We start from the raw sequence: 26,303 nt of genomic DNA on the forward strand, positions 1-26,303 counted from the left end.
TCTCATTGGCTGTTGCAAAGTCTGAGGACCCAGCCATTAAAAGTGTGAGAATGACGGCAGTTTGAATTTTCCCATTAAAGTCTATGAGTGATTTCTGATTGGCTGGTGGAGACTCTGCCCACTGTTTCAATCCTTGAACCATTGACCAACTTTTGGGGGAAATTTGGCATTTCAGCTGCAAAATTTGGGGATATTGCCATCAAAAGCATGACAATGGCAGTAGGTTAAATTTTCTCATTAAGGTTCATGAGTGAATTCTTCATGAGTGGCTGTTGCAGGCTCCGCCCACTTTTCCAAACCTTGTACCGCAGTCACCCATTGACCAGTTGTGCAAAGTTTGGGGACCCTGCCATCAAAAGTGTGAGAATGGCAGACGACATCATTGACCAGTAAATGATAGATTTTCTATATACCTGTTTTCTGATTTGATTAAATTTGATTGGGTGCAGGAGAGTTCTCCGGTTGCTTTAGTGTACTGTGTGTAGTGCTTTAGTGTACTTTGTGACTCAAGTTTGGAGGGTTTATCGTAAAAGCGGTGAAAGGGGCAGCAGTTTAAAAATCCTCCCAGTAATAGTCAGTGGGGAAATGGGGTGTTTGGCGGGACCTCCCAGAATGATGGAGGGCGCGAGAGCTTATAAAAGCATAAGCTCACCCCACGGCTATGGGACAAAGAAGTTCGGAAACTTTGATGGCTGTACCCCGAAAACTGTAGGAGGAGAAGCGTTTAGCAAATTGGGGGCGGAGAAGAAAAACGAAGAACAATATCTAACAATAACTAAAATCGTATAATAATTAATAATTGTGACGCTAACTGTTAATTTGAAAGTAGATGGCTAGGGGTATTCATTTAAATTCTCTGGAAAAATATTACATAGAGAAATTAAATGAATCCATTATATATTAACCTTAGCAGGACATTAAGTCGTTTGCAATTTAGTGTTAAAAAGTATATATTTATAAGTATATATACGTGACGCGTCCGTGGTTAGTTAATGCAATGCATGATTCTATAAAAATAGACTCTTTAATTTTCCTGAGTCTAATACGACAACGCACATACACAGAGGTATAGGGAGTTGCTGTTAAAATCCATGAACTCGCAGTAATTTTCATTTGGGTGTCAGCGGACGCACAGCTGACTTGGGGTTGGGCGACATAGACGTCGATCACCGACGCCTTCGCTGTCTCGTTTGACGGCGGTTTTGCGCTCCTCTTCTGGAGTCCTGAGTGGCTGTCACGCCTGTCAATCATCTGTGATTAAGGCGGGAGCTGCACGAGTCCGGTCCCCAGGGAGAGGCCGAGCGCTTGGAGAAAGAAGCATAGACCGCTTAGTCCGACACCAGGATGACGAGCGCTATGGCCGTGGAAGGTCTGGGCATTTTGGGCTTTTGAAAAACCGTGTTGCCGTAGAAGTGAAACACGGTGTCGAATGCGGGGCGAAGAGCTGTTTGGCTTCGCGCCTTTCCCGCTCCGGCCAGATGAGGAGTAAATAAACGGCTGAATGCTGCGCCATGAAGAGACAACGCCGCGCGGGGAGGAGGCCGGGTAACTTTTTGGCTCGCGGCCCTCCACTTATCTGCCTGTCCGTCCGTCTGCGCCCCCCTACTCCTGGGTGTGTTTGTGTGCCTATCAGCATGTCCTCCCCCCCCCGTGTTCTTGTGTATCCGCCGGCCCGTGTCTCTGCTCGCCTGGGGTTTGTTTGCCTGGTTGTCCGTCTGTCCCTGTATGTTTGTCCGTCTTTCCCTGTATGTCTGCCCGTTTGTCCGTATATCCTGCGTGTCTGTCTGTCCTTCTGTGTTAATGCGAGTGTCTGTCTGCCTATGTAAATCTCATCTGCCCCCCCCCCCCTTTTCTGTGTGCGTGTGTCTGTACTTGTGCTTCTGTAATTGTCTGTATACCTGATCTGTCTCCCAAATTTGAGTCCTCTCTCCTCTTTTGTGTGTGTTGCTGACTCTTCCTGTGTGTCTGACTCTGTGTTTGGGATCTTTACGTCTCTGAACAACAGCAGCTTCATGGCTGGTTAGGCTGGCTTTTGATGTGAGGACCATGGACCCGCTGTACTGTTATGACAGGAGTAACTAGCATCACCAGTTTCCTGTAAGAGATCCCAGGGTGTTATAAATGTGTCTGCTTTGTAAGGCTGATTCCCTTTGTGTTGAAAACCGAGCGCAGTCTGCTGTTCCACTCTGCCATGTGGCCTGTCTATAAACTGTGCCCCGTCGGTGCTCCGAAGGGTGTCTGGACAGTGCCGTGTCACAGTGCACCGAAGGGTGTCCGGACAGTGCCGTGTCACGGTGCACCGAAGGGTGTCCGGACTGTTTCTCATGGGTGCACTGAAGGGCATTCCAACTGTGCCAAATTGGTGCACCTAAGGGCATCCGGACTGTGCCATATCGGTGCTCCGAAGGGTGTCTGGACTGTGCAGCGTGGATGCACTGAAGGCTGTGCCGTTTGGGTGCACTGAAGGGTTTCCGGACTGCCACGTCGGTGCCCACAAGGGCGCCCCAACTGTGCCAGGGAGGGAACAGGTTCAACGATACAGATATATAAGCTGCAGACTCCCAAAGGCTGTGCTAACTAAAATCCTGCCACAGATGTCCTTTTGCAATAAGTTCAACAATGGTATTACTAGAGAGACCCTTTCAAAATCAGACATTTGTAATGGCCTGCCTGAGCTTGGCAGCTCCTGATACATTGATGTTTCCATTGGACAGCACGGCCCTCAAACTCTGGTTTACACCAAGCGTGAGCATGGCTTTGCTTTAAAGGCGAAGAGCAATCAGACTTGGGAATGCATCTAGCTAATGTCAGGTGATGGTCTCGCTGCGTCCTCGGGGATGGACGGGATGTGTCTAAGCTCAGGTTTGCTGCCACGCTTCTGAATCTTGGAACACTGTCATTGAGGGCTTCCCTCTCCATGCCAGCTGAAGGTCTTCACAGCAGCAACTGAAATGCCAGAGCTGCGATTTTACCTGCCTTCCTTTCATACTGCTAAAGTTAGATGATCTGCAGGAGGCCTGCTCTGTTCATGAGCATTTTACATTTATTGATGCTCTAGACTGTTGATCTTTTTGACACGGATGTCACAGCTCCACTTCCTTGTAGCTAAAATAAAATGAGTTTGCGTTGGATGGTTACTGTATCGTAGTGTGGCTGTATGACCAGTAGCACTGAGAGATCATGGTCCTCAAGGTCTCTGTAGGCCATAAGGGTCTACCTGAATGTCCTGATCAGCTTGTAAGCTGGGAAATCCTCTCCGAGACGCCTCTGATTTGGAATGCTCTGTGGTTTTGGCAAGAGAATTGGGCTGTAGACACACACACCACGACCATAATTATCCTTTAACGGGGAGTACTTCTGGTACGGTACATACTTGGATAATTATGTTCTCTGGAAGTTTTTTTTTTTTTTTTTTTTTTTTTTAAACAAAACATTAGCAAATGCCTCCTTGTGTTTTGATTGTAACCTTTGATTGTCTGAAATGAGTCCAAATATGTATGCAAAAATGTCATGCTTCTGAGCAAAGGGAAGTTATCTCAGACAAGAATGTGGACTACTTGCTGGTTTTATAATCTGCATAATGTATACGTTGTGATGTCCCTGGGTGAAGCGGATTGGACGGCCTGCCCCTGGGATCTGACCAATGAATAGAGCACTGAGCTGCCTGCCACCTTCTCGGGTGGGGCGGCTGTCTGCCCAGCTTGGGCCTTGGGAGTTGGAAACGTTGTTCAGGTATTTGTTCTCCACCTGCAATATAACAGATGGCCTTGGCTCTTACCCAGTATATTGAATTTACCACCTGGGTTGGGCTCCAGGTGAAGAGGCAGAGTTTGGGCTTCATAATGTTAGCTGATGCATTGAAGCAAGAAGTAATTGTCAAGGAGTATTCCAGGACTATTTTGACAGTCTTTCTTTGTATTAGAGGTTGTAGTTTTGCTTTTTTACAATAATGAATCCCTAAGCAGTGTTCCTCGTGTGATTCTCTTTTTTTTTTCCACATTGCCTATAATGTGGATTTTATGGTAAGTGTAAGAGATGCATGTTGAGACTGGTCTCAGTTCAGCTGCGTGTTAGTGTGGCCAGCGGGGGGCGCTCTGGCACTGAGTGTCCTGACTGCCTTTCAGCTGCTGGTCTTCAGCATGGGAGCACAGTGGGGCAATGAGGGGGCCTTGTCACAGTAGGGTTCTGAGTGGGTGGTGAAGATGGCAGATGACAGGAGAGCCAGGCTGGCCTCTTCACTGGCCTTGCTATCTGTTCCTCCAGGAAATCCCAGGCTTTGGTCCTGAGATGGAGAGTGATACCTGGTGAAGAATGACACCCTTTTCGTAATGTCCTCCAGAGCTAGTCGGCATCTGTTATCTTCAGGCCTTTCTGTTCGGCCCAGAAGAGCCCCATTGTGCTGTCTGCAGTGAGCTCCCATTCAGACGGGCTGTTTGGTCAAACTCTGACACAGAGTCTCTGTTTACTCTGACCCTCAGACCCTGCGTGAACGGCATGGTGGGGACAGAGGGCTCTTATCTGTTTATTGTGGTCCTTAAGACCGTCGGGGGGGGGGGGGGGATGATGTCCGCGGACCAGTGCCAGTCGGTGTGTGTGTGTGTGTGTGTGTGTGCGCGCGCGCGCCCCCATCTCCCACGGGAATAGGAGCCGCTCCCCATTCGTGCCATTTGTTTTGCAGGTCAGCCTGAGGCACCCCCCCGACATCTCGGCGATGTAGTGCCCCCCCCCTCCCGGCCCAAGAAACTTGCCACCCACAAGTAGGCGCCCTTTAGATGGACCGCAACAAGCGCAACTCGATAGCCGGCTTCCCCACACGGGCCGAGCGGCTGGAAGACCAGGACGGCGGCGGAGGAGCAGGCGAGACAGGGCCTTCACAGGGCAGCCGTGTCTGCAGCTCGTCCTACCGCGCCCTCATCAGCGCCTTCTCCCGCCTCACGCGCCTCGATGACTTCATCTGTGAGTGGATTGGCTCCGGCTTCTTCTCCGAGGTCTACAAGGTGAGCGCCCGCTCGCCCAGGCTGCATTCCAGCAGGAGCAGCACACCCTGGATGCTGGCTGATGCTGTGGTGGTGCCCTGGATGCTGGCTGATGCTGTGGTGGCGCCCTGGATGCTGGCTGATGCTGTGGTGGCGCCCTGGATGCTGGCTGATGCTGTGGTGGCGCCCTGGATGCTGGCTGATGCTGTGGTGGCGCCCTGGATGCTGTGGTGGCGCCCTGGATGCTGGCTGATGCTGTGGTGGCGCTGGTACTCAGGCTGGGCTGTGTGCTCGCGATGATGTAATTGTTTGCAGTACTACAGCATGAACCTGGCATGGGGGCCCTTGGGGGGGGGCACTCGGCACATGTGAGCTTCCTCGCCCATCCTTCTAGCAGATTCCAGGAGGAATGTTGCCTTCCTCTGTCACGTACTCGTCTCTCGGGTCCCTGACGGGGTTCTGCTGTCATGCTGTGCTCCATGAGATCCATCCCTGTTTCTTCCTGAGTGCTTGTTCCCACGGCACCATCTGACACTCAAAGCACAATGGCTATTTGTCCACAAAAACCATCCACAGTTTCACTTCCGCATTTCATTTTTCTGTCGTGTCCAGTGGACCCCAGTTCGGAGATGCTGGGTGTAAATGAGGTCCTGCTGGCTTCCATCTGGCGACCAGGGTGGCTTTCAGTGCAGGTTGTTGGAATTGTGATGACCTGACAGATGGTCCCTGAGGCCACCACTTCACTCCTCAAACTTTGCAGTGTTTTGGGGGGGATTAGGTCTGTAATGCCCGACTGAGCCTATTAGCACGCTCCTCCCTGAGGGACCAGGTCTGGGGTCCTGCAGGGGGTCCATGGTAATGAACAGCTTAACATGGAGGGCCAGATGCCTGGGGGCTGAAGCCATGATTGGCCTGTAAGAATGTAGGAGCCATGAGAAGCCCCCCCGATCCCCCCCCCCCCCCGATCCCCCCCCATCATCACACTCCCTCGCGCTGTGTGGTCAGCGTGATGGATGAGCATTTCCTCTTCATACGGCTGTGCTGCAATATTTCAGCTTGTCAGCCATCTCGATGGAGGAAGTGAGCCCTGACAGATACAGCAGGACATCATCTTCAGTGTGAAGAAAGAGTTCCTGTGCACCACTATTTCTCTGAAGCTTCACACTGATAATCATTCCCACTAATTAGCACTTTGGCTTAGCTGAGCGCTTTGCACACCTGCACACGTGCCTGTAGCATGTCATCGGTGCAGATAAAGCCTTACCAAGGCAGTTTAACCCGGTTTGTAGGGAGGAAATGCCTGCGGCAATGCTGTGTTTCATAACCGAAGAGAGCGGGCGGGAGGAGAGGGGGCGAGAGAGTGTGAGCGAGGGGGGTGGGGGTGGGGGTGGGGGGGTGAGAGCAGGCAGGCTGTCATCAGGGAGATCTATTACCCTATGCTCAGTTCTGGGTAGTGTTGTCATGATACCAAAATTTCAAACTTCTGTACGATACCACGAAAAGTATTGAAATTCAATACCACTTTCAATACTCAATACTATAATGCAAGTCAATAAAAAATTGATTTCAGTTGCAATTTTGTTTGCAGTGAAAATTTTACAACTCTGTCACCATATCTTTAAAAACCTCACATTGCATAGTCAGTCAAAGCATGCTATTAGGTACAATAAATGTTCTGTAATCGTGTTCAGAAACATTGGTAAGCAGTAAACATTATTAAAAGTGTAATGTTTATAATATTATTACAGTACAAAATAGAACAGATATACACTCACCTAAAGGATTATTAGGAACACCATACTAATACGGTGTTTGACCCCCTTTCACCTTCAGAACTGCCTTAATTCTACGTGGCATTGATTCAACAAGGTGCTGAAAGCATTCTTTAGAAATGTTGGCCCATATTGATAGGATAGCATCTTGCAGTTGATGGAGATTTGTGGGATGCACATCCAGGGCACAAAGCTCCCGTTCCACCACATCCCAAAGATGCTCTATTGGGTTGAGATCTGGTGACTGTGGGGGCCATTTTAGTACAGTGAACTCATTGTCATGTTCAAGAAACCAATTTGAAATGATTCGAGCTTTGTGACATGGTGCATTATCCTGCTGGAAGTAGCCATCAGAGGATGGGTACATGGTGGTCATAAAGGGATGGACATGGTCAGAAACAATGCTCAGGTAGGCCGTGGCATTTAAACGATGCCCAATTGGCACTAAGGGGCCTAAAGTGTGCCAAGAAAACATCCCCCACACCATTACACCACCACCACCACCAGCCTGCACAGTGGTAACAAGGCATGATGGATCCATGTTCTCATTCTGTTTACGCCAGATTCTGACTCTACCATTTGAATGTCTCAACAGAAATCGAGACTCATCAGACCAGGCAACATTTTTCCAGTCTTCAACTGTCCAATTTTGGTGAGCTCGTGCAAATTGTAGCCTCTTTTTCCTATTTGTAATGGAGATGAGTGGTACCTGGTGGGGTCTTCTGCTGTTGTAGCCCATCCGCCTCAAGGTTGTGCGTGTTGTGGCTTCACAAATGCTTTGCTGCATACCTCGGTTGTAACGAGTGGTTATTTCAGTCAAAGTTGCTCTTCTATCAGCTTGAATCAGTCGGCCCATTCTCCTCTGACCTCTAGCATCAACAAGGCATTTTCGCCCACAGGGCTGCCGCATACTGGATGTTTTTCCCTTTGCACACCATTCTTTGTAAACCCTAGAAATGGTTGTGCGTGAAAATCCCAGTAACTGAGCAGATTGTGAAATACTCAGACCGGCCCGTCTGGCACCAACAACCATGCCACGCTCAAAATTGCTTAAATCACCTTTCTTTCCCATTCTGACATTCAGTTTGGAGTTCAGGAGATTGTCTTGACCAGGACCACACCCCTAAATGCATTGAAGCAACTGCCATGTGATTGGTTGATTAGATAATTGCATTAATGAGAAATTGAACAGGTGTTCCTAATAATCCTTTAGGTGAGTGTACATTACTATTTAGTGCCTTTGTATTTTGTGTCTTAAAGTAAAAACATTTCTAACAATTGCACGACTCTAAAAGTTTATATCCAAATGATGAACACTAATCAACACAACCTCGAGATCATGTGGAATCCAACAGGAGCCACAGGTAAAAATATCTGCAGACCGCTGTCACAATGTGTAAGTGTATAATGGACTACATTTTCTTTATTTCCCAAAAAAAAAATGCGTGTCACATCTCTACTTCAACCGTAACAGGCAGATAAATATTTAATTAATTCCGAAATAAGATCCCTATCTCTCAAGTACTGTGACATGTACCGGACCTTTCAATGTTTAGCTAAAGTCGTGGTATTTGTCTCCTTTGTCAGTATTGTGTGATGATACACAGGCTTGTGTGTGTCCTGTGGCTTACCGCCTTCATTCGCCACAAAGCCAAGTATTTCCAGTCACCAAGCCGGCGGCACTATTATCGATTTAAACTCTGATGGTGAAAGCTGTGTCGCTTCTGATCTAGTCATCTTGGTAACACCTTGTACATGACACTGCACTCAGGTACAGGCATGTACATTGGTAGTCTGTGAGCCTTAGTGGTCAGAGCGGACTGGAAATGCAGGCTGTAGAATCAGTACCATGAAAAATGAGTATCGAAACCGTTTTGTATGTGATAGAATTGATACTTTCCATACTTTTGACAGCACTAGTTCTGAGGTGGTTGTTGGTTCGAATGCCAGCAGGGGGCTTTGTTGTATTTCATCAGGTCCTTTTTGGATCAACGCATAAGAGACATTTTCATGTGTCCCCACCGAGCCCACGGCCAGTTCCCAGGGTCCATGGGACCAGACCTCTCCCTTGAGCCTACGGCTGATTCTGTGTTGCAGGTGCGACACCGGACTTCTGACCAGGTGATGGCGCTGAAGATGAACACGATGAGCAGCAACAGGGCCAATATGCTGAGGGAGGTGCAGCTGATGAACCGGCTATCTCACCCCAACATACTGAGGTCAGAAGCACCACTATAGAAGCCTGCCCCCTGCTGGCCAGTAGTAGGGAGCACACCCACTTTGTTGTCCCCGTGGGAAGCTGCAGGCAGACTGCTCAGGCCTGGATGTCCATTGTGTAAAGCTGGGGCCAAACAGCAGTGTCAGAAGTGCCAAGAAGAGCCAAACTGTATAATTTGCCGCGTGAGACAACGCTGCTATCTGTCCACTATATGTTTCCTGTTTCTCCCTCAGGTTCATGGGTGTCTGTGTTCAGGAGGGGCAGCTCCACGCTCTGACCGAGGTAAGGGTGGGGTGGGGCTTCATGGCCTGTGCTCTATTTCGGTTATGCAGGGGGGCATCAGGACACCCCCAACTGTGACGTGTGACATCAGCCTCTCACTTTCCAAATGAAAGCCAGGATGGCCGTTCTTAAGTTTGTGAATCCTCTGAGGGCTGCTTGTTCACTATCCCTCCCTCCCTGCATCTCTTCCTTCATCCATTTCTCTATCCCCCCGGCTCTTCCTCCTTCCTTCCCTGTTTGAATGGGGCCCATTTCAAATGCCGCAGTATTAACATTTACGTGTCTCAGATGCTTGCAAGGTTTGGTTTCCTGGATGTCATTACACATGATGTGAATGATTCCGCGTGTGTCCAGCGCTGTGGAGATGAATGAGTATGAATGAGGGTGGCAGAATGGGCGTGGCTTTGGGCTTAAACCTCCAGCTGTCTGATTGGCTCAATCCCCCGCAGCCCTGAGAAGGATTGGCCCGGGATTTTGTCTGGGATGCTCTCAGTCTCCAGAAGGCCAGGTGGCAGATGGTGCCTGCAGCAGGGTGGCCGGAGAATGCCAGACAGAGATGATGTAATCCTCTCCTGAGTCTGGGAATGCTGTTTTGTGAGCTTTGGCAGAAGGGGGCGCCACTACACCAACAGGAGCTGGAGCAGGGAAAGCTGCTTCTCAGGGCTTGATCTGGGCCACGTAGAGGAGCTGGCAGCAAGCATAGCCTGTGTGTTGAGGTTTGAGGATCATGGTCTGTGATTGTAGCTGGGAGGGTTTCCTGGCCGGGGTGAAAAATCTGTGTGCTGGTTCCTCTGACCATAGAAGGGTGGACATTTCATTTCAGTACATCAACGGGGGGAACCTGGAGCAGCTTCTGGACAGCAACAAGCAGCTGAGCTGGGGGGTGCGCGTGAAGCTGGCCAGGGATGTGGCCCTGGGCCTGGCCTACCTGCACTCCAAAGGCATCTTCCACCGAGACCTCACCTCCAAGGTGCCTGAACGCAGCGGGGCCGGGTTCGCGCTCGGCGGGTAAGCCTGACCATCCTGTGACCGCATTCCTTACAGAACTGCCTGATCAAGACGGACGAGACCGGATACACGGCAGTGGTGGGCGACTTTGGCCTGGCAGAGAAGATTCCCTGTGAAGAGTGAGTGGATCGTGGGGCGTGGCCTGACTGGGTGGGGCGTGGTCATCTGCGATATGGGCCTGGTCAAGGCGTGGTTGGGCAGGGTGTGGCAGAGCATGTTCTCCCATGCGGCATGGGTTAGCAGGCGTGTGTGTGTGTGTGTGTGTGTGTGTGTGTGTGTGTGTGTGTGTGTCATGTGGAATACACCTCACTTGCAGGCCTGGTTCAGTAAGCCCTCCTCTGCACCTGACCCCAGCTTCATCTTGGACAGCTCACCTCCTGGGCAGCTCCTAGGCTCCCAGCCGCCTTTGCCCAGAGCTTAGTACTTGTCACACACAGCGGCAGAGTCCTGTTACTTTGGGATTATTAATATCTAACAATTTACGGAGCATGGCAGCCTGCCAGAGCCGGGCCCTCATCCCCCCCACAGCAGTCTGACGTGGGGCTGGAGGTTTGCTAAAGTTTCATGACAGAGCAGCTGTGTTGTGACACCCCTTGCCCCTCCCAGAACATTCTGTTCATCCAAGAGCAGTAATAATACAAGACAGGGCCAGGATACCCCCTCCTGGCACATCCGCAGCTTAGCTGAGCCGTGCTGGTGCCAGTGCTAAGCTGGGCTGTCCACTAGGTGGCAGGGTGCACTTCTTGCACAGGCTCATGCTCTAAGACCTTTCTGCTCCCCTTTTCCACCAGCTCTGATGGGGAGAAGCTGGCGGTGGTGGGCTCCCCCTTCTGGATGGCCCCGGAAGTGTTGCGGGACGAACCCTACAATGAGAAGGTCAGGATCTGATGTCACGGGCCAGAAGAAACCAAAAACATAAAGCGAGGCTCTGTAATGGCTCTGTGCCTGTCCACGTGCCGCACACATGTACCCATGTCACGGCGCCTCCTGCTTCTCAATGACACTGCAGTTGTCTCACAATGGCTCCGTGATGCTCATGCCTCTAACCCGCGTCTCCAGGCCGACATCTTCTCCTACGGCATCATCCTCTGTGAGATCATCGCCCGCATCCAGGCCGATCCCGATTACCTTCCTCGCACTGAGGTACGTCCCCCCCAGTTACTAGCATGTACACCAGTGGGGGGCACTGCAGATAGTGTGATCACATGCTGACATACAGTAGCTGCTGTGCCGAGTCTTTTCTGACCCCCAGCCTGCTGGTGTTGTCCTCTGTCCTTGCTTTCTGGCAGAACTTTGGCCTGGATTACCACGCCTTCCAGAACATGGTTGGGGACTGTCCACCTGACTTCCTGCAGCAGGCCTTCAACTGCTGCAATGTAATTGGGCGGCCCTACACACACACACACTCAAGCAGCACCTCTCACAAGGCCTTGGGTATTCAGAGGTGCTAAGGGTTCACATTGCCTGCAGAACATTTGATGTCTGAGTAATGTGAGACAACACCCACCCATGCCCCCACTACAATGTCCTATAGATGGACCCCAGGCTGCGGCCCTCCTTCGCCGACATCGTGAGGAATCTGGAGGAGATCCTGGAGCGGCTGAAATGTGCGGAATCGGAGCAGATGCAGGCGGCAGTCATGGACGGCGAGTGGAAGGCCGTCTCCAAAGGTGGGCACCACACTGCCCAAGTCTCCCCGCATTTGGGTCTGAGACTGAGAGGCTTCGGGGGTCCCCACCATACCGTGGGGGTGCAGTTCCTGCTGGGTAGATACCTGGACCCTGCCTGAGCCCACTGCTTTCAGGGTCAGAGGTCAGGGTCTGGCCATGTGATTGGTCTGCTTGTTTGTGTCCTCCTGATTGGTCCAGTTAGCAGTCATTTCTAATGCCTACAGTAATGAGCCAGCTGCATTAGCAACACCACAGTGTGACCCACGTGTAAGACCCTCTGCTGCCTCCTCCAGGCCCAGGGGAGAAGGTGCAGGCTGTGAAGAGGTTGATCCCCATGGAGCTGCAGGATGACAAGATCCTGCCCAAGTCCCCCCGCCCCCGCCGCAACATCTGGCTCTCCCGCAGCCAGTCAGACATCTTCTCCCGCAAGCCAGGCCACAAGGTGGACGTGCAGGATCCTCACTACAAGCCCGGAGCACGGGCCGCATCTAATGCCCGCAAGGTCAACCCCTTCAGCGCCCGCGAGGACCTCAAGGGAGGCAAGATCAAGTTCTTCGACGTACCCAGCAAGTCCGTCTTCTCGCTGATGTTTGATCTACACTCCTGCGCCAGCGGGGGGGTCCCCTCACAGCTTTCCGGTCGCCGCTGTCGCTCGCTGCCCGTGTCACCCCAGCTGCCTGGCCGGGACGCATTGCGCTTCGCCCCTAGGTGGGACCAGGGCTCGCAGGGCCCAGACGGGAGGCAGAAGGTCCCGGCCAACTGGGCGTGGAAGTATGCTGTGCCGGAGATCCCGCCCTATCGGGCCAGGCCTGAGGAGGAGGACGACGACGAAGAGAGCTGGTTTTCTATGTCTGGCGACCACAGTGAGGCAATGGACTGCTCCAGCAGCACCACTACTGAAGAGGAGGAGCTCTTCCTCCCGGCCGAGGCCCCCAATGGTACCTCTGACAGAACCTGGACCTGCGAAGACATGGAGGCTGAGAACCAGGAGGCATCGGAGCACCAAGGCTCCGGAGCGAGGGTCCTTGGTCCAGAGAAGGCTGCCCTCAACCTCTGCCTGTTTGTGGAGGCCGGCAGCTCACCCGCACAGAAGGATTGCAGCCTGCCTGTTGTGTCTCCCGGCCCACAGGCTATCCCCTGAAACAGTGACTTCTAGAACACTCCGAGAGGAAGAGAGAGAGCGAGCCCTCCTCACTGCCCCTTTCAGATACGGCCCCTAGGCAGGCTTTTGCACATAGTATGCAAGTTAAAGGAGTTGTATGGAGGCGGTAGTGGGATGTCAGTGAGGAAAGTGGACGACCCCCCCCCCCCCCAAAAGGGCTGTGCACAGGGGCAGCCAGACACCTATGGATGCCGCCATGCAGGGAGGTGCGTGCGCTTGATCACGCCAAGTCATGTTCAGTGTGTCACTACATTTCTATGCAATGAAATTACTGCACCAGGTTACTTGACTGAAAACTTTTGAAGAGGATCTATTTTGATATTTATGAGATGTTTTGCTAGTCGTCTTTTGATACCTGTGAAGAACAAGCCCTAAAGAGCGTGGTAAGACACATTTGTTTGTGCTTTCTTACCGACTCCTTTGTTCTGATAAACACCGGCTTTCCTTTCTACCAGAAGTGTTCCTTCACGCCAAAGACCTTGGAGCCCCAGACCGTTTCGTACACCTGGCTTTTTACAGGACCTTGTAAGCTTAAGTGCATTACTGTTGGTTTAAAATAAAGTAAGTTGCTGGCCTTTATGTCAGGGGCTTCGGAAAGCGCTTCCTGTCACTGCTGTAGGGGGTTCCCTCGTCAGCCGGGGTTTGCTCTTTAGGAAGGTAAATACGCCACAGATCGAAAACAAGTAACTTGAACAGTCCCCCTTGGCAAGGTTCTTCTGCACCTAGACACCAGCTAAACCACAGAAAAATATTTTTATTGTACAGTATACAGTATTGTTCAGAACAGTATACAAAAAAAACACTCTTCAGTACATTCATTAAAAGGAAGATGGGGGGGGGGGTCAGCTTTGGCCTCCCACTCCCCACACCAACTCCATCTTGAGGCTGTGAGCCTTTGACGATTTGCAGAACGAGCTTTTGACGATGTGCAATGGCACCGACTTGCCACTCAGGTACAGTTTATTGACGCTGCTGCCCCCCAGCTCAGGCCCGCTGGTGCCCCCCAGGGTGCCCGTGTAGGCGAATATGTAGCCTGTCATGAAAGCGTCGAACCCGGCACGGTGGGTGCCCTCCTCCACCTTCTGCGTGGGGGGAGTGGCCTGCATGACTGGGGCCCCGTTCCCTCCAGGAGGCCCCTCTGTAGCCCCGGGCCCCTCTGGCGTGATATCTCCGTCCCTGTCACATGGCTGCTTGCTGTGGGGACTCGCCCCTCGCCCCGCCTTCCTTTTGCGTTTCCTTTTCTTCTTCTCGTCCTGCTGGATGATGAGGTCTGTGTTGTGTGACATGCTGCACGCTGTGCCGCTGGGGCACCACCCGTAGGCCTGTGGGAGGGGCCACAGGCAAAGCGCTCATCAGCTGAAGAAACTGCCGGATGTTAAGCATGCGGGCGGCACTGTCTGGGAGAGGCATACCGCTGGAACCAGGAGTCAAGTGGGAGGGGCTTATAACGAGGCCACCTGTTATGAGACCCTAACAATTACCCTCATTATAAACCCCTCCTACCCTTACTGATAAACCCCTCCCACTTGGCTCCCGGCTGTGGCGCTGGATACTGTATACCCACCGTCTGGGGGGAGCTACACCACACCCACATGGTGGGTGGGGCTTAACACCACCAACTGATGCCCATCTCTACACCTTCTGTGATGGACCCTGGCACTCACCGAGAAGCGAGGGCAGACACTCTGTGCCTCTGCACTCGCAGGCTGCTCGCAGCACGGTCTGTAGTCCACATAGTTGCACTGGTCCCCCGAGTAGCTGCAGAACTCCAGGTAAAGGTGGGTTCCATCTTTGCCAGCCTGCACACACCTGCTGTTTTCCAGTTTGCTGCCCCAAGGTCAAGACAAAATGATTGTATTGTTAATGCATCAAATCAGACCTGGTACAACCCCATTTCCAAAAAAGTTGGGATGCTGTATAAAATGTAGATAAAAACAGAATGCAAATCATATAAGCCCATCTTCAATTGAAAATAGAACAAAGACAACATATCAAACTGAGAAATGCTGTTGTTTAAAGACAAATATATGCTCAATTTGAATTTCATGCCAGCAACATTTCAAAAAAGTTGGGACGGGCAACAAAAGACTGGAAAAGCTGCGTAATGCTAAAACAAAACACCTGGTTGAGTATCTCACAACTAATTAGATTAATTGGCAACAGGTCAGTAAGATGACTGGGTATAAAAAGAGCCTCCCAGAGAGGCAGAGTCTCACCACTCTGTGAAAGACAGCATGGGCAAATAGAGCAACAATTTAAGAATAATATTCCTCAATGTAATATTGCAAAAAAAATCATCATTTACAGTACAGAATATCAAGATTCCAAGAATTTGGAGAAATCTCTGTCCACAGGGCTAAGAACCAAAACCGGATTGCCATGATCTTCGGGTCCTCAGGCAGCGCTACATTAAAAAGACACGATTGTATAGTGGAAATCACTGCATGGGCACAGCTCACTTCCCAAAACCATTGTCTGTGAACACGGCTCGTCACTGCATCCACAAATGCAGGATGAACCTCTACCACACAAAGAACAAACCATATGTAATACATGACCCAGAAACGCCACCAACTTCTCTGGGTCCAAGCTCATTTATGATGGACTGAGGCAAAAATGCCCTGTGGTCTGACAAATCAGAATTTCAAATTCTTTTTGGAAACCCTGAACACCACATCCTCCGGGCTAAAGAAGGGAGGTTATCAGCAGAAGTTCCAAAGCCAGCATCCGTGATGGAATGGGGGTGCATTAGTGCCCATGGCTTGGGTAGCCTGTACATCTGGGATGGCCCCAGTAATACTGAAAGACATATACAGGCTTTAGAGCAACATATGCTGCCATCCAGATGTCTTTGTCAGAGACGGCCTTGCATATTTCAGTAAGACAATCCTAAATCACATTCTGCGTGTATTACAACAGCATGGCTCTGCAGTAGAAGGGTCCAGGTGTTAGTCTGTCCTGCCTGCAGTCCAGACCTGTCACCCAATGAAAACATCTGGTGCATTATGAAACGAGAAACACGACAAAGGAGACCCCGAACTGTTGAGCAGCTGAAATCTGGGCAACATTTCACTTCTAAAACTCCAGGAACTGGTCTCCTCAGTTCCCAAACGTTTACAGAGTTAGGGCTGGGCGATATCATATCACGCATGCGCAATAATCACCAGGGCTTCAGATGAAGCATTTGGCCGGACGCCAGCTTTTCGGTGATATACGGACATTAATTTACGCCCATAATTTGGTAAGAGGATTAGTAGTATGGCTAAAATATTAATGAGATTTGTTTTGTGATACCCAAAAGTTAGTAATCTGTATAAACTTTATGTTTCTTAAATTCGATAAGCGGAGCACCCCACATAATACTGGTTTGGTATACTACGGTTTGGTATACCTCAGTGCAATATGCACTGAAGTCGCGGTGAAGAAGAGCAGCCACGATATCTTTTAAAAGAGGAGATCTTGTGGATAAACAACGTAAAAAGACATCGGTGGTGCGGTGGTACTTTTTGCAGTTCAAATTCTGACACATTTATTAAACATAAGGATATGCCGTATTTATACTAATAATGACTGTTGGACGTCATACAAAGCCTCATTAATATTTTAGCCATACTACTAAACTGCTTAAATTGTGGGCGTAAATAAATGTCCATATTTCACCAAAAAGCTGGCACACGACCAAATGCTTCGTCTGTCATCTGAAGCCCTGGTGATATATGATATCGCCCAGCCCTATACAGAGTGCTGGTAAAAGAAGTGATGCAGCACAGTGGTGAACAAACCCCTGTCCCAACTTTATTGAAATGTTTTGCTAGCATCAAATTCAAACTGAGCATATATTTGTCATAAAACAAAATTTGAGTTTCAACATCTGATATCTCTTTGTTCTATTTTCAATGAAATGTGGGATTATATGGTTTGTCAGTCATGGCAGCCTGTACAGACGCTCGTCCGCGGCGCACCCACCACTTCTTGAAGGCATATTCCAGGTAGGAGGCAGCAAAGCGCAGCTCATATTCAGTCAGGTACTTCGTGTCAAAGACGCCAGCAGGAAACATCTGTGAGATGTCGGCCGTGAAGGTGCCCAGGCGCTCGGGGAGGTGAGCATAGAAACACTGGTACAGGAAGACCATGTCCAGCAGCCCATTGTGCAGCACCAATGGCTTCTGGGCCCGTAGAAGCTCCAGGAAGAGGGTGCGTATGCTCTGTCTGTGGACCTCGCCTCCCTGTGGGACAGGGCAGGGGCAGGTTAACTGAGATAAGCCAGGCAACATTCCCAAACAAAGCACTGCACTAACTGATAATGATCAAGGATTAGCCAGAAACTCAGCACTAACACACTGTTTACTAAAGAAGCAATTAGCCACGGAACTCCACTCAGTCAGAGGGTCGAGACAAACATCAGTCATTCCATTGCAAATCGGCCAGTTTCTCAGCTCACCCTCTCATACTCCCCTAAAAAAATTCACAGGTGCTCCTACACCAAATTTATGGAGAAATTCTAAATATTAGGTTTGCATCTCTAGTAGTTTAGAAACTCGACCCTTTGAAATTTAAATAAATGTTATGCATTTGCCCAACGGGCCTTTCAGTCTAACTTCCACCATTCATCGTTCCTTTGATATGACAAGTACAGCTTTGAAACTTTGTGACTAGGATTAACTTTTTCAGTAGAAAACTATTAGAGATACAGACCTAATATGTGGGATTTCTCCATAAGGTTGATATAGGAGCACCTGTATATGTATTCAGGGGAATCAGAGTGTGATCTGGGGCCCTCTGGGTAATTTTGATATGGAATAACCCATCAGGAAGCTGCCCTGATTTAATGACAGGTACCCAGCACGATGCTCTCAGGCACAGCATAGCAAAGCAGCAGCCTTACCTTGTCGTTGCCCTTATAGTAAGGGATGCCATGGGCGTACTGTTTGTTGAAGTCGAACCCATGCTGCACCAGGAAGTGCACTGACTGGGGCTCTATGGTATACTCATCCATGCAGAGAAGGGTCAGGTTATACACCTGCACCAGGTAGGTATCATCTGCCTGGAAAGGAGGACCAGCACAGACACATGTAGCAGCCACAAGTGGAAAGAGATCATTTAATCAACCCTGGCTGGAAACTCACTTTATTCTCCTGCTTTTTGTAACAAGCCAGTCCCAGGGAAAGTATGGATCGGGTTCGAGCAGCATGGCACACAGCCTTGTACCGGTCTTCGATGCACCTAAAGTAAATGCAATCATAAATCAAACGTCTGCAGGAGTTGAACAGTGTAACTGCATGGGTTCAGGTGTCTGTCTCTGGTATTTGCACACCTAATTTCAGTGACTGGTTTCTAAAATAAACTGCACATGTACAGGTCTGCTATAAAAAGGGATAGATAAGAAAATATGCCGGTTGCAGTCTCACTCTGCCAGCAGCGCCTTCCTGTTTCCCAGCCCGCTCAGTTCCTGCCAAAGGAAAGCACTGGTTACTTTCTCAATACCAGATCTATTTCCATTTACAAGTTATGACTCCAGATAATATGAAGAAACTCACCGTGTCCAGGGCAATGAAAGAGGCGGTTTTCAAGGCCAGAATTATGGCCGGCCACAGCTCGGTGAAGTTATCATCTTGCACATCGATGACAGGGACGAGCATGGACTCGGTCATTTCCCCGGACCGTGTGCTTCGGGATCAGAAGGTGAAAGAGAAGCCACTCCGCCGTACTACACATGCGGCAAACAGCTATATAGATATGCAATCCTTAATAACCGGGCAGACGGACAACTCTAATTAAAACAGACCTGTAGTTAAAACAAATGAAAGACAGCAAGCCCTTGCACCGCGTCTGCCCGCGCACTTTTAATAAATAAACGCTGCTTTGTGGACAGAACGATTTGGAAGGAGAGAAGCGCGTCCAAACGGCCGCCCCTCGCGGATAACAGTGCCTTTGAAGACGCTGGGCAGTTTATTTCTATCGCCTTGTACTTTAGTTTTGGCGCCAGATAATTTCGAACCGAATTTATTCACTGTTTTTCCTGAAGATGATGTTTTTAAAAGCGTAACTTCAGGTTCATGTGACATTTTTCACAGGCATTGCCGCGGACAGCCTCTGCCACCGACGTCACTACAGCGGCCGCCGAGCCGAGACGCCATTTTGGCTCAAAACAAAGTCATGTTTTTACTGCTGTGCTGGTAGTGACCTTTCTGATCATATCGCATCCTATAACACTCTCCTTCAGACGGAGCCTGTGCTCTCCGGCGGTCCGGGGGCCAAGTTTCTGGCCTGAGCCGCCCTGATTCACAGCGTCTTCCGGACGGACATACCTTACAAGTTTCAGGAATCCCGCTGCTTAGGAGCCCCGCACAGCGGGCTGGCAGAGACGGCCCAGCCATGGGAGGATGCTCGGCTCCGAACTGCTCCAACTCCACCACCATCGGCAAGCAGCTCTTCCGCTTCCCCAAGGACCCGGTACGCATGAGAAAATGGGTCATAAACTGCCGGCGCGACTTCGTGCCCACGCCGTGCTCCAGACTCTGTCAGGTGAGCCTCAAGCGTCGCTTCGTTGGGGTTCTGCAGGTTTCAGTTGGAGACTGTCGTGGTTCTGCAGGGGTCAGCTGGGGACTGTGGGGGTTCTGCAGGGGTCAGCTGGGGACTGTGGGGGTTCTGCAGGGGTCAGCTGGGGACTGTGGGGGTTCCATTGGGGCCAGCCAGGGTCCTCCAGAGACTTTCTAGCTTGGCCGGCTGCTGACTGAACCCGTTCTGGTGCCTAGGACCACTTTGAGGAGAGCCAGTTTGAGGAGATCGCCAGGTCCCCGGCAGGAGGCCGCAAGCTGAAGCCCAACGCCATCCCCACGCTGTTCAACGTTCCTGACCCCCCATCACCCATCAGCCCAGCGGTGAGCGGGCCACTCAAGCGAGAGCAGGGTGAGTGGCCCCCATTGCTACCGTGTCACTGACATCCAACCGTCAGAGTGGCAAGCAGCAGTTTAAGCAGCTCAATAGGAGTGATGTTGAAGGTAATGATGGTGGTGGTGGTTCCATAGCAGAAAAGGAGCAGAATCTAGGCGATCACGGCTACGCCCGCAGGCAGCCCAAAAGCGAGGCGGAGGAGGCCGAGGGCGGCGGTGGCGGGACCCAGCGGCAGGACGTGGAGCGCGCCTGCGCTCAATGCCAGCAGTACAAGGCACAGCTGGAACAGCAGCAGCTGCACACGGCCCGACTGCAGAAGGAGGTGGGTCAGGCTGTGTGCCCTGCCTCTCACAAGCCACACCCTTTTGAACTCACACCTCACAGACCACCGTGGAGCCGCATGTTGCTGACCTGACGCCCTCCGTCTCAGTTAGCTGTGTCGCTTTTCTTTCCAGGCTGAGGAGATGAGGAAGAAGCTCCACAAGCTTAACAAAATGGAGAAAGGTCTGCAGATGTTCCTGTTCGAAGACCAGATCCGGGCTCTGACGCTGGCTAAGCGCTCACGCCGGGCCGTGTGGTCCCAGGACACGGTGCTGACTGCCCGAAAGATCCGCTGCGCCGTGGGTGTGAAGGGATACGAGTTCCTGCGCGACCTAGGCTACCCACTGCCCTCCTACAGAACCCTCTGCAACCGGCTGGAGCCCAAGATCATGGTGCCCAGCACCATGCAGGAGGAGCTGGTGGAGCTCGGCCTGGGCATCATCTCCACCTGTGACAGTCCCGAGGACAATGGGGCTGGCGACGAGGCCCTTCTGGGGGTGATGTCATAACGAAGCAGCTGCTGTGGCTCCCGGGACTAACACACCGTGTCGAGGACCAGCGGGAGGGTCGGTCGCCACCTGTGACGGTGACACACTCAGTGGAGCTCTCGCTTGTGTTATTAGCATGTGGAAGCAGTTCCCCGGTCCCTAAACCATAGTATTCCTGCTTAAAGGATATTTTTGTATGGGTGAACATTTTGTGTTCTCTGGGAAACTCTGATGGGTCTCCTTTCATTTCATTTATATTAATTAAAATTTGAAGTGTTCATTACCAAAGGCTGGAGCTGTGGCATGTAGCGAATGAGGTCGTATGTATCCTGTTACTTTCTGTTGATTTATCATTATCTGTCTAATCATGAATCGCAAGGTTAGTCTTTTCATTACTGTGAACTTGTTCATATGACGTCATCAGTACCCTCTGAAGTGTTCCGCTCACTAACGGGGGTTATAGCCCAGGTGACGGGTCTTGTTCTGATAGGACACTATGCCCAGCCTCTGGCTGTTTGAGGAAGCCCCGCAGGTCCTGACTGAGCCGCGTGGGGGGAGGAAGCAGACTTGCTGTGATTGTGGCAGAGCCACAGTTCTGCTGTTTGCTCCTCTGAGTGACTGAGCTGAGATGAAGCCTCTGCACAGTAGGGCTGTCCAGCATGTCACTAAACGCAGGCAGTGTATTCATGGCAATAAACGTTACCTTTCAAATCCCCATCCTCTTCATTCTTGGAGAGCTTTAAGCTCAAGGACCGTCCTGCTTACCATCTGAGAACCTCACTTCCTATCCCTGTTGTGCCTTATACTGCTCTGCTACTGTGCCAAAAGTCACCTGTGATGTGGATGTGCTGGTTATGCTGTGAGGAATGAAGCCCCCTTTACCTTCTGAGGGCTAGTGAGCAGGACTATGCTGAGGGGGGCGCTGGGGGTACCTGAGCACCCCCCCAATGTCCCTTCAATAACTGACAGTCATGTGAAATCTTGACAGGATCTCCTGACAGCCCCCTGTTGAAGCCCCCATGCCCCAAAAAGTCTGTGCACGTCACTGATGCCCTCAAAGCCACAACTCTCAGCTGCAGCTCAGTGACGCACGATGATCCTTTGCACCATGCAGCAGGCTGGTTTAGTAATTTCGTCAGTAATTTACATTTACAGATGCATAACATGTACCTGGTGGAGTGTTGCCTTTTAAGGGCCATTGCTACCATCTGCCACTAGAGGGCAGTGTCTTTTAACAACAACAGTCTCTGTTTAAATGGGCTCCCTGAACTAATGCAGCCTGGCCTCTGACTGGCTGTTCAGCCCGGAACATTAACCACACCTCTGCTAGGCATAATGTTCAGGCTGGACCTCCACCTCAGTGAAGAGTGCAGCCTTTAAAGACAGGAAGTCCTACCGCAGCTTTCTCAGCTAACAGGGAACGTTCCCAGAACTTTAGCTAATGTAGTTTGCAGAGAATGCTCTATCTAACCTTAATGAAACGTTATTTCAGCGTTTTACATTTTGAGTAACGAAGCTTCTGTCAGTGTTAACCCAGTAACATTACTTGACCATATTTTAAATATAATGTTGAAAAATATTGCTATATTAAAAAACTATTATTTTAAAAAGAGTACAAGATGTGTATACTTCCGATGCAGCCTCAAACCCATGGCATTGGCAGTGTGAGTGCAGTGCTACCCCCTGCTCTTCTGTGCCCTCTGTTTTTGTATTATTAGTCGAAGTTGTGGTAATGATTATAGTAGTTGGATAACATTTTGGGAATATCTGGAAAGCTGGACACTTTGAACCTTAATGGTAACGCTCAGTAAATGTTCCTAGAACAATATATAAATATAAATAATATTAGCTGGGTCAGCATCTGAGAGGACAAGAGTGATGTCTGACAGCCCCTGTGCTGAAGCTGACCTGACTGCTCACAGAGGAGAGGGGGGTCTGAAACCCCCAGTGCTGAAGCTGACCTGACTACTCACAGAGGAGAGGGGGGTCTGAAACCCCCAGTGCTGAAGCTGACCTGACTACTCACAGAGGAGAGGGGGGTCTGAAACCCCCAGTGCTGAAGCTGACCTGACTGCTCACAGAGGAGAGGGGGGTCTGAAACCCCCAGTGCTGAAGCTGACCTGACTACTCACAGAGGAGAGGGGGGTCTGAAACCCCCAGTGCTGAAGCTGACCTGACTGCTCACAGAGGAGAGGGGGGTCTGAAACCCCCAGTGCTGAAGCTGACCTGACTACTCACAGAGGAGAGGGGGGTCTGAAACCCCCAGTGCTGAAGCTGACCTGACTACTCAGAGGAGAGGGGGGTCTGAAACCCCCAGTGCTGAAGCTGACCTGACTGCTCACAGAGGAGAGGGGGGTCTGAAACCCCCAATGCTGAAGCTGACCTGACTACTCACAGAGGAGAAGGGGGTCTGAAACCCCCAGTGCTGAAGCTGACCTGACTACTCACAGAGGAGAGGGGGGTCTGAAACCCCCAGTGCTGAAGCTGACCTGACTACTCACAGAGGAGAGGGGGGTCTGAAACCCCCAGTGCTGAAGCTGACCTGACTACTCACAGAGGAGAAGGGGGTCTGAAACCCCCAGTGCTGAAGCTGACCTGACTACTCACAGAGGAGAGGGGGGTCTGAAACCCCCAGTGCTGAAGCTGACCTGACTACTCACAGAGGAGAGGGGGGTCTGAAACCCCCAGTGCTGAAGCTGACCTGACTACTCACAGAGGAGAATGAGCCTGATGAAGTGAACATTAACCACTTTTTCATTTATGTGAGCATTGAGGCGTCTGGGCTGATTCTGCCAGAGCCTGTGTCTGTTAGGGTGTAGTTCTGCTGCGAGGCCCAGGGAGGTGTGAACAGAGCATGTGTTTGTGCACCTGGTTCCTGGTGTTTGTGCAAATACACTCATTGGTGTTTGTGTTTTGTGTAGGCACACTTGCTGACGTGTGTACAAACATATTCAGTGGTGTTTGTGTTTTGTGCAGATACACTCGCTGGTGCTTGTTATGCGTAGACACACTTCCTGGTGTTTGTGTGTTTTGTGCATACGCGTTTGCTGGTGTTTGTGCTTTGATGAAACACACTGGTGATTTGCATTCTTTCCAGGTCCACGCAGGCCGCCTCCTTATCGTAGACCCACACAATCAGTAACCAGACCCAAGGCTGTGTAAACAGCACAAAAACAACCCAGTATGGAGATTGCTCAGTTACCTCAGGGTCCAAGGGTCCCTGGCAGACTATGTCAGTGATCACTGATGTTGTGCAAGTGAGTGTTTGATCCCCTCCAAACAAAACCTCCCCTGACCCCTTGGTAAATGAGGCTGCATAACCAAAAATGAAATAACATGTTTCATTAAGGCATCATGGAGAATCTGGACCACTTTTCCCAGGTCCACAGCGGCTTCTGTGTTATCAGTAGTCAGCACTCATATGGCATCAAGTGCAATGAGCGTTTTGGGAATTTCGCCCATTTTGCCAGCATAAGTGACAGGGGAGCGTCGAGTCTCATGGGTTGATCACACGCGCCCCTTGTTAATTGGTCATAATTAGACCCTGTATGGTTTTCAGGGCACGCAGAAGCAGGGCCAGATGGGAGATTGGGGGGTACAGACAGGGTCCAGCCCCCCCCCCCCCCAGGGAGGCTGCTGTATCTTTATGCCATCGAGCCAGAGGCCGACTAACTTTGAAATGCCAACTGGATTTAATTCAGCAATGCTCAGGTTCTGGATCTGTGTCTGTATGCAGTCATTATTTTATTGCTGTGCTAGATGCAGTCAGGCACTGTGTTGTCATTCAGAGATGAGCCTGTCCCGTTGCTGCACATGTCCCCTAATCTTCACCCTGGTCACTGACCAGCTGGCCCTAACTCAATCCACAGGCAGCTGCTTCCCGCCAGCAGGTATTGAATTTGCACGCAGCCGGACTTTGTTAGGCAGGAACGTGAAGAACAGATGGACCCCGTGCCATCGATCTGCTCCTCGCTTTACTGAAGCTTCAGTTCTGTAATGTGCACCCATAAATTTATGGGTTCCACGTTCCAGCCACCAAGCACCACAGACCAGTGCTGTGAGATGCGGAAGGTCATCTAGGCTGCATCTGAGCTGCTGGGAAGGCTTCATGCATGTCTGAAGAGTGAGCATAACAATGGGGGTGCCTCTGACCCCGCCCACTGTCTCCCTGACTAAATAGGATTTTCTGTTATCCGGGCATAGACCCACCTTTTGGCCAATAAAACCTCTGATGATTGTGCAATAAAGCAACAGTTCCTCCTCCCACTAACATGCTGGGTGGGTGAGATCCTGGTCATTATTGGGCTTTGTTCCTCAATGCCTAACCAGGAAGCCAGAAAGATCCAGTGATGTTGTAAGATCCCTGAGTATCAGGGAGACCAGGGAGGGAGAGGTACGCCTCACAGTGACGTTTGGAGAGCCAGTTTGTTTGTTTGGGACGGAGTCTGTAGTGATGATCATCGTTTCCATATGTGAAATGTGTCATACCTGACAAGCATGGAAATGAGGTTTTAAAAAAACAACTTAACAAATCTGTGTGTGATGTATGTTTCCAAATGGTTACTGATCGATTTTGTTGGCCACAGGAACAAACAAAAGTTTCACTGTAAACAGAGAGAGTAAAAAGGCTGCTGTTCTTGGTCCAGAGGGCTTCCCACTTCCTGCGAGCGCCTCCACATGGCAGTGACCCTACGAATGGGCAGAGTAATAACTGGCAGTTATTTTAATGGGAAAATACAGAATGCTAGAGGTGTTTGTGTGTTGGGGGGGGGTCTTCTTCCTGTTGCCGGTGACTTATGCGGGGACATGTGAGGAACTCAGACTGATACATCACTCCTGGTCCTTCACTGGGATCCCCAGGGAGCATCACTCACGTGTGGGGCAGCTCTGCAGGGCCATGTCGGGGGCTGTGTTGCTGTTTACCCCCATCGTACAAGGACCCCCCCCCCTTCACTTGTTCACACACAACCAGGGTATGTTGCAATTTTGGCCACTGGGTCCACCCTGTGATTGAGAAATCTGGAGCTTGTTCAGCTCAGGCTGTTTGCCCCAACGAGAAGCTTCTTTCAGAATTGAAACAAGATGTTCCTGTTACTGTCAGTGAGGTGTCCCACTTTGTCCCCCCGGCTCAGTTCTGCTATGGGTCCTGCCTTGTCCCCATGCTTAGTGTCCAGCTTTGGTGTCCTGGCTTGTCCCCCGGCCTGGTGTCCCGCTTTGGTCTCCTGGCTTGTCCCCCGGCCTGGTGTCCCGTTTTGGTGTCCTGGCTTGTCCCCCGGCCTGGTGTCCCGCTTTGGTCTCCTGGCTTGTCCCCCCGGCCTGATGTCCCGCTTTGGTCTCCTGGCTTGTCCCCCCGGCCTGATGTCCCGCTTTGGTCTCCTGGCTTGTCCCCCGGCCTGGTGTCCCGTTTTGGTGTCCTGGCTTGTCCCCCGGCCTGGTGTCCCGCTTTGGTGTCCTGGCTTGTCCCCCGGCCTGGTGTCCCGCTTTGGTCTCCTGGCTTGTCCCCCCGGCCTGA

At 50.9% G+C, this 26,303-nt stretch overlaps 3 protein-coding genes across 6 annotated transcripts; 2 read left to right on the plus strand and 1 right to left on the minus strand.

The window, feature by feature from the left end:
* The first annotated feature begins 1,256 nt into the window (after nucleotides 1-1,256).
* Nucleotides 1,257-13,685, plus strand: tesk2 (testis associated actin remodelling kinase 2). Of its 3 annotated transcripts, none has more exons than XM_072704521.1 (11): nucleotides 1,257-1,545; nucleotides 4,679-4,997; nucleotides 8,846-8,967; nucleotides 9,200-9,248; nucleotides 10,072-10,218; nucleotides 10,293-10,375; nucleotides 11,048-11,132; nucleotides 11,316-11,399; nucleotides 11,546-11,632; nucleotides 11,791-11,926; nucleotides 12,220-13,685. In XM_072704521.1, the coding sequence occupies exons 2-11, from the start codon at nucleotides 4,773-4,775 to the stop codon at nucleotides 13,065-13,067; spliced, it is 1,866 nt and encodes a 621-aa protein (XP_072560622.1). In that variant the 5' UTR covers nucleotides 1,257-1,545; nucleotides 4,679-4,772; the 3' UTR covers nucleotides 13,068-13,685. The 3 variants fall into 3 exon arrangements, with proteins under 3 accessions (XP_072560622.1, XP_072560623.1, XP_072560624.1); XM_072704522.1 differs by lacking the exon at nucleotides 1,257-1,545 and adding an exon at nucleotides 1,593-1,612; XM_072704523.1 differs by lacking the exons at nucleotides 1,257-1,545; nucleotides 4,679-4,997 and adding an exon at nucleotides 7,317-7,400.
* A 137-nt stretch (nucleotides 13,686-13,822) lies between these two features.
* toe1 (target of EGR1, exonuclease) lies at nucleotides 13,823-19,096 on the minus strand. Its single transcript, XM_023815854.2, has 7 exons — nucleotides 18,626-19,096; nucleotides 18,497-18,537; nucleotides 18,215-18,311; nucleotides 17,974-18,132; nucleotides 17,055-17,314; nucleotides 14,753-14,915; nucleotides 13,823-14,410 (listed from the first exon to the last, which is right to left on the minus strand). Exons 1-7 carry the CDS (start codon nucleotides 18,737-18,739, stop codon nucleotides 13,931-13,933), a joined length of 1,314 nt encoding a protein of 437 aa, XP_023671622.2. The 5' UTR covers nucleotides 18,740-19,096; the 3' UTR covers nucleotides 13,823-13,930.
* A 101-nt stretch (nucleotides 19,097-19,197) lies between these two features.
* Nucleotides 19,198-21,502, plus strand: LOC111846032 (uncharacterized). 2 transcript variants are annotated; one of them, XM_023815855.2, is made up of 4 exons: nucleotides 19,198-19,613; nucleotides 19,844-19,997; nucleotides 20,117-20,304; nucleotides 20,438-21,502. In XM_023815855.2, the coding sequence occupies exons 1-4, from the start codon at nucleotides 19,464-19,466 to the stop codon at nucleotides 20,810-20,812; spliced, it is 867 nt and encodes a 288-aa protein (XP_023671623.1). In that variant the 5' UTR covers nucleotides 19,198-19,463; the 3' UTR covers nucleotides 20,813-21,502. The 2 variants fall into 2 exon arrangements, with proteins under 2 accessions (XP_023671623.1, XP_023671624.1); XM_023815856.2 differs by having other exon boundaries at nucleotides 19,200-19,613; nucleotides 20,120-20,304.
* The last annotated feature ends 4,801 nt before the right edge of the window (nucleotides 21,503-26,303 follow it).

Source organism: Paramormyrops kingsleyae, chromosome 21 (genome assembly GCF_048594095.1).
Source record: "Paramormyrops kingsleyae isolate MSU_618 chromosome 21, PKINGS_0.4, whole genome shotgun sequence".
Taxonomy (NCBI): Eukaryota; Metazoa; Chordata; class Actinopteri; order Osteoglossiformes; family Mormyridae; genus Paramormyrops; species Paramormyrops kingsleyae.